This window comes from Mandrillus leucophaeus, unplaced genomic scaffold (genome assembly GCF_000951045.1).
Source record: "Mandrillus leucophaeus isolate KB7577 unplaced genomic scaffold, Mleu.le_1.0 Scaffold153, whole genome shotgun sequence".
Taxonomy (NCBI): domain Eukaryota; kingdom Metazoa; phylum Chordata; class Mammalia; order Primates; family Cercopithecidae; genus Mandrillus; species Mandrillus leucophaeus.
In genome coordinates, this window is record NW_012101510.1 from 2,265,077 (window position 1) to 2,271,901 (window position 6,825).

General features: G+C 46.8%; 1 protein-coding gene across 1 annotated transcript in view; it reads right to left on the minus strand.

Annotated features, from left to right (window-relative positions):
* Positions 1–6,825, minus strand: part of ATPAF2 (ATP synthase mitochondrial F1 complex assembly factor 2) — a 36,347-nt gene that overhangs the window by 10,836 nt on the left and 18,686 nt on the right. Inside the window, exons 4-6 of the mRNA XM_011975300.1 lie at positions 6,489–6,756; positions 4,580–4,677; positions 2,915–2,995 (exon numbers count right to left, since the gene is read on the minus strand). Of these exons, the coding sequence (XP_011830690.1) occupies positions 2,915–2,995; positions 4,580–4,677; positions 6,489–6,756 (447 nt within the window). The remainder of the gene's footprint in view (positions 1–2,914; positions 2,996–4,579; positions 4,678–6,488; positions 6,757–6,825) is intronic.

The following is a 6,825-nucleotide window of genomic DNA, read 5'->3' on the forward strand; positions in this document are numbered from 1 at the left end:
AAAAAAAAAAAAAAAAAAGAGGCAGTCAAAATTTCAGACACTCACCTTCACCCTGTGTGATGCTGACATTCTGATAAAACCTCTTCCTTTCTGTAAGAAAGATTTTTCAAAGAGGCAGTTTAAAATAACGTTGAGACAACTCAGGAAGCGACAGGACCAGCTTGTATCATTACTGCTAATGTTGATTGATTGGCTTGATTTTCATATCCCCATTCAAGGTCTGCCCTACTCAACATGGTATAATCAACTGCTTCTGATTAAAGCTGGGGGAAGGGAGCATCCGATCTCCAGGGAGGAGGGAGGAACAGGACATGCTGGTCATGCCTCTGCCAACCCCCCAGCCTGGGGACAAGTCTGATCAGGAGCATCTCGGCATGCTTTCCCACCCTCCCCACCACCAGTGCCACCCCATGCCAGCACAAACCTAAAGTCGGTGTCTGAGTGGGACAAAGCTAGAGACTCATTTCAGCCAAGACCCTGATGCCTCTAAGGAGTGAGTGGAAAGCCAGTGTGCCGGCGCAGGGTGTGCGTGTGAGGTACATAGGCAGGATGCAGAGCTCCCAAGGGCATTTCCCATCCCCTCTCTCCAATTAATTAACCTAATTAACCAGCTTGCTTATGTATCCAACAGGAACTCCAAACATTTCCTTTAAGAAAGGGAAAATCTGTGTCCTGTGTTTCCTTTTGAAATTAACTTGAATAAAATCTTACATGAAACAGTCTCCTTCTTTTACCCTGGAGGGATTAACAATCAAGAGTACTTCTAAGGAATTATGCAGATTCCCTCAACTGATAACAAAGAAGTCACATTTTGGAAGCTATAAGCTATAACTTAGTCTCTCACATCTGTGACAAACACAAAACTTTCATTCATTCATTCGTTTGTTCACTCGTTCATGTGTTCACTGAGTTCTCAAAGTCTTCGGAGGCCCTAACTGAAGTTATTTATTGGAAATAATGATGCAGCATGTGGAGGAAAAAAGAGTAAATCATTTGCTTTATTTATTTATTTATTTATTTATTTATTTATTTATTTGAGATGGCTTCTCACTCTCTTGCCCAGGCTGGAGTGTAGTGGTACAATGTCAGCTCACTGAAACCTCCGCTTCCTGGGTTCAAGCGATTCTCCTGCCTCAGTTCCCTGAGTAGCTGGGATTATAGGCGTGCACCAACACTCCAGGCTAATTTTTTAATTTTTAGTAGAGGCAGGGTTTTGCCATGCCAGCCAGACTGGCCTCGAACTCCTGACCTCAAGTGATCCCACCCGTGAGCCACCATGCCCAGCCAAATAATTTGCTTTTAATGCTAAAAAAAAAAAAAAAAAAAAAAAGCTGGTCACAGTGGCTCATGCCTATAATCCTAGCACTTTGGGAGGCCAAGGTGGGAAGACTGCTTGAGGCCAGGAGTTCAAAACCCAAGCTGGGCAACATGATGAGACCCCATCTCTACAAAAATTACAAAAATAAGGCTGGGTGCAGTGGCTCACGCCTGTAATCCCAGCACTTCATGAGACTGAGGTGGGCGATCACTTGAGGTCAGGAGTTCGAGACCAGCCTGGCCAACACAGTGAAACTCTTATCTCTACTAAAAACACAAAAATTAGCTGGGTGTAGTGGGCACCTGTAATCACAGCTACTCGAGAGGCTGAGGCACCAGAATCACTTAAACCCAAGAGGTGGAGGTTGCAGTGAGCCACGATCGCACCACTGCACTCCAGCCTGGGTGACAGAGCGAGACTCCGTATCAAGAAAGAAAAAAAAAAAATCCTTGCTGAAATTCCTAATAGTACAAATGGACTGTAGGAAATGGCTAAGTTTTTCTGTAAACTCTTAAGGATAGGGTATTTCCTGCCACAAGAATCTGATGATTTTATACTATAGCAAAGATCTCTAGGCACCTAAATTATTATATTTCATTAGATTCTGAAATGACACTGTATTGTTGCATTCCCACACAGTATTGTAGTCTGGTCTTTAGAGCACTGCCTTTGCCTTCTCCTTTAAGACCCAAGGACACCTGCCACATTGTGAGCATCGGGCAGCATGTGGCAAATCAGTAAACTGATTGGTAACATCACTTTTGTGAAAAATGCTATACCAAGAAATACACCTTGCAAGCTTAGAAAATACCATGGTCAAGGTACTACCATGAAAGCCAGCCCTTCCAAATTTCCCTTGGGATCAAATGAAATTGAATTTATTTTGCCACCACATCAATAATCCATTCAACTTTGCACTCAAGTCTTCCTATTAAGGAAAAATATTTCATATCAATTCCTGGAAGCTACATATCCATCGGATGTTACCTGTAATTTGCAGGAAGCTATCCAGACTTTTCTCCAAGTGCGTACATATCATAGGTGTTGTTCTGTTATTTAATAGTACAGCAATTGTGACAGAGATGAAAATCACTGCTAAAATTTGAACATTTACTGTGTGCTAAGCAGGATGCTAAGCCTTTACATGCATCAGTTCATTTACTCCTCCTCAAACCCTGAGAGGTAGGGATTATTAGCCCCATTTATGGACAAGGAAATTGAAGCTCAGAGATCAACTCATTAGCCAAGTCACACAACTGAGTCTCTAGCAGGGCTGGGATTCAAACCGACACTGCTGCTCTGACCCGCTGGCAGAAGGTGGCCTGGGGACTCCACTGCTTCTCCAAGGACACAGAGCTGCCCTTATATTTCATGAACTGCTATAGCAGGTGTGCTGTACCTAGTGGCTGAAATGGGTGCTTTTTTCCCAAGATGACTGTATCCCTGATCATATGAGGGGAGCCGAATCCCATGAGTGCTCTGAAATCAGAAAACTGACTAGCTAAGGGCACTAGTTTTCCAGCGTGGTCCCCTGACCCCAACACTCCACCAACGCAGGTGCCCAGTCAGTGCTTTCTGCAGGGCTGTACATCTTACCTTTTCTCAGCCCATTCGATGATTGGATCCCACTCATTCCTTTGAAGTTCCACTAATGTCTCAGGCTCCTCCACCCTGTAGCTAATTCATTGTAAAAATCACCTTCATTAATAAAAAAGTACAATTCCTTCATTCAGTGACAGAAAAGGAAAAACACAAAGGACAACAACAAAAATTTCACCACAACCATCCCAGTCCCACAAGTCTTTTCCCCTAAAGCAGTGGTTCTCAAAGTGTGGCCCTGGTACCACCATCACCTGGGAACTTGTTAGAAATGCACATTCTCAGGCTGCATCCCTATAGAATCAGAACTTCTGGAGGTGGGGCCCAGCAATCTGTTTTAACAAGCCCTCTAGGGGATTCTAATGTAAGCCTGAGTTTGAGAACCACTACCCTAAATGCCCCCAAATATCTGACAGGTCCAAGCTTGCTGCGCTACGTTCCTGTCATTCTAAAGCAGATCCAATCTACTAACTGCAACCCTGGGTCCACACCTGCTTGACCTGGATGCTGAACGGGAATGCTGTGCCAGATGCTCAGTCTTTGCATCTCTACCCTCACCCCCTCCAAGAGACTGTGCCCCTGGTCACAGACCAAAATAGCCTGTTTACACCTCACAAGCCCATCCACCTCCTGGCTACAGATGCCAGACCTGATGGGACCAAGCTAGAGGCCAGGCTGTGCCATTTGTTTGACCAAGAGACACAGGCATGAGTCAGCTGAGAGGAGCTGAGCTGCAGGGTTTTATGGGATGGGAACCCAAGTGGGCATTATGGAAATCCACCGTCTTGTGTAAGCAACTTGGGGAAGAGAGGTCATGAGTTATGCTGGGAGGGGCAGCCAACCTTTCCTCCCTCACCTTCCGCTCACCCCAGCAGGGCACAGGGAGGAGCTCTGACATTGGATCTTACAGCTCCCTTTCCTGGTGGCCCGATCGTCCTTCATTTCCTGTCAGGATCCCTGTATAGTTTTCAAGAATCCTCTTTTTGTCTGAGCTAGATTGAATGGGTTTCTGCTCCCTGAAGTCAAGTGAACCTAATATAAATGGAGCGGGCTTTCCCACTAGCTATGGGCCACCCCCTTCGAAAGCATGCCTCCAGTCATCAGTGCTGACTTCCTGTGTCATCGTGAGATGACTCAGGATCCTAGAGCACTTGGGCTAGCAGGCACCGTGCTGCTCAATCATTTCCATTGTTTCTCAACTTTCCTTTGGCAACACTGACCAATTAGCCAAGATATATAGACACAGAGGAGAATTCAGAACTGGAGAAGGACACTCCTACTTATCAGCATCCATAGTGCCAAGGATGTCTACCTGAGAAAGTGTCAGTGGGCAGAAGTTTAAGGTCACAGGCGCCTCCAGGCCTAAGGGGCCTGTGGTCACGGCACCTGCAAGAGCTGCATAACCACCCTCCCAGCCTAAGGAGCAGCTTCTAGGCTAGAGAAGAGGGGTGGCCATGTTCTAACACCATTGTAGCCTGAGCAGTCCTCCTCCTAAGGGGCTACAGAGCAGCCAAATGCCAAAGTCAAGTGGGCCACCTTCCCTGTCCTTGCAATAAATGGAGAGGGTTTCTTCTTCCACTGATAACCATCTGGGCAAATCAGGAAAAATAGCCCCAGGGACTGTCTCAATCCAAGGGGAATGCCCATCTAAATGTCCATTACCAGATGGTGTCAGTGTCCAGAAACTTCACGGCTGCCCGGATCAGCTGATCCTTGTTTCTCTGGGTTGGGTTGTCCAAGGATGTGTTGCACAATGTGGTCTGAATCAAAGGCAAAAACCACCCTGTCACTGCCTGTGGGGCTCAGACAAAAGCCCTGCTTTCCTGAGGACACCTCATCTGACACATAGCAGATAGCACCACAGCACAGCCCTCCACCAGAGGCATCTGCACTACCGGAGCAGCAGCACAGCTACTGAGAGTGTGCCACAGCCAGGCTCCATGCCAAATGCTTTCTGTCGATGCTCACAGGACTTGAAGGAAGCTTGCAGCAGCCCCATGATTAGTGAACCTCCCCACAGTCACATTATTACCAGGTTCTAGCGTATTTAATCCTCACAACAACCCTTTGGAATAGGTACTATTATTATGCCCATCTGGGATGTGAAAACTGAGGCCTAGACAGGTTAGGTTAAGTACATCATCAAATACAGTTAATAAGACACGTATCAGTGATGGAGCTCAAATCTGACTGGAAACCTTTACCAGCTGCCTCCCTTACACCTTAGAAAGCAGGGAAACAGACCATGCAAATCAGGATTAAGATTATTTGTTTTGGCCAAGTGTGGTGGCTCATGCCTGTAATCCCAACACTTTGGGAGGCTGAGATGGGTAGATCACCTGAGGTCAGGAGTTCAAGACCAGCCTGGCCAACATGGTGAAACCCATTTCTATTAAAAATACAAAAATTAGCCAGGCATGGTGGTGGGTGCCTGTAATCGCAGCTACTTGGGAGGCTGAGACGGGAGAATCGCTTGAATCCAGGAGGCGGAGGTTGCAGTGAGCTGGGATTGCGCCATTGCACTCCAGCCTGGGCAACAGAGCGAGACTCTGTTTAAAAAAAAAAAAAAAAAGATTATTTTTTTCCAGACTTACCTTGTCAATAACAGGCTGCTTAGGTTACCCTATTCGTTTGTAGCCCCAATCACCCCAATTTCACTAGGTTGTCAAGGATTAGGCCAGCACCTCAGCAGGCTGTGATGTTGGCAGGAGGCCCATGTGAGTTTGCAAAGGTTGAGCACAGCAGCGGCTGGGATGACAGCAGCTGACTCCTACACTGACTCAGTGCCCAATCAGTGCTGGGGACCATGCCAAGGGCTTTCTTGCATCATCTCATCTCATCCTGACCACGGCTCTGTGAGGTGGGTACTGTTATCACTCATCTTAGTAGATGGGGAATACAGGGCTGTGAAAGGGGCAGCAACCTGCCCAAGGTTACAGTCTAGAAGCTGTAGAGGCTGGACCAAAGAGTCTGGCTGGGCCCTTCCTTCCCCAGGCAGCCTTGGTGCCTAGATGAGCCACTTTGGTATGGACGAGGGGCTCTGGTTCTATAGGGAGTCTTCCTCATCTCACCCATCTGCCTCCAGTGGATCTTATAGTCAACTAATATTTATTAAGTACCAACTAAACTACCTGCTAGTGGCTGTCCAGATACTGGTGAGTAAAACAGACATGGCTCCTGCCTTTCTGTTGCTTACCAGGCAGTAGAGACAGACAGACAATAAATGTGCAAACATAAAACAATTATAAATTGTCTAAGTGCTGATAAAACAAATGGCCAGCTGCTGTCATAGAAAATAAGAGAGCTGGGGAGTCAGTGAAGGTGACATCTGTCCTGAAACCAAAGGAGAAACCAGTCATCCAGCACAGCGTTCCTAGGAGAGAGAACTGCAAGTAGCCAGGCCAGACAAGGAAAGAGTTTAGCACATTAGTGACTTAAGAGGAGGTGAACACCTGGGGCCCAGGTAGGCAAAGGACCATCCCCCAGGGCCTTGTCAGAATTTGGTAAGGGATCTACCCTAGGAAGCCCTGGGTGGGTCTCAGGGTCCAGATTCGCACTGTGAACTTGTTACCAGGTGCATGGTGTAGTACTTGATGGTATCCTGCTGGGAATCCCATTCAGTGGCCACCGCAATGGCCAGGGCCTCACTGGGGACGGTAAAGAGCTTGGCTTGGGGAGTTTTCAGCTTCCTCTGGTCCAGGTTTATCTCAAAGCCACCTTGAAAGATCAAATGAAAAACTCTCAGGGATTTGTTAAGTGGAATCAAGTGACCATTCCTATATTTAGCCACTTGAATTGGTGCAGACAAAGCCAACTCTGAGTCCCTTACAGAAATATATCTGACAAAAGCAGGAAGGATAATCTCACCACGGAACCAGCTGAAGATGAAAAATGTTCCCGACCATTCA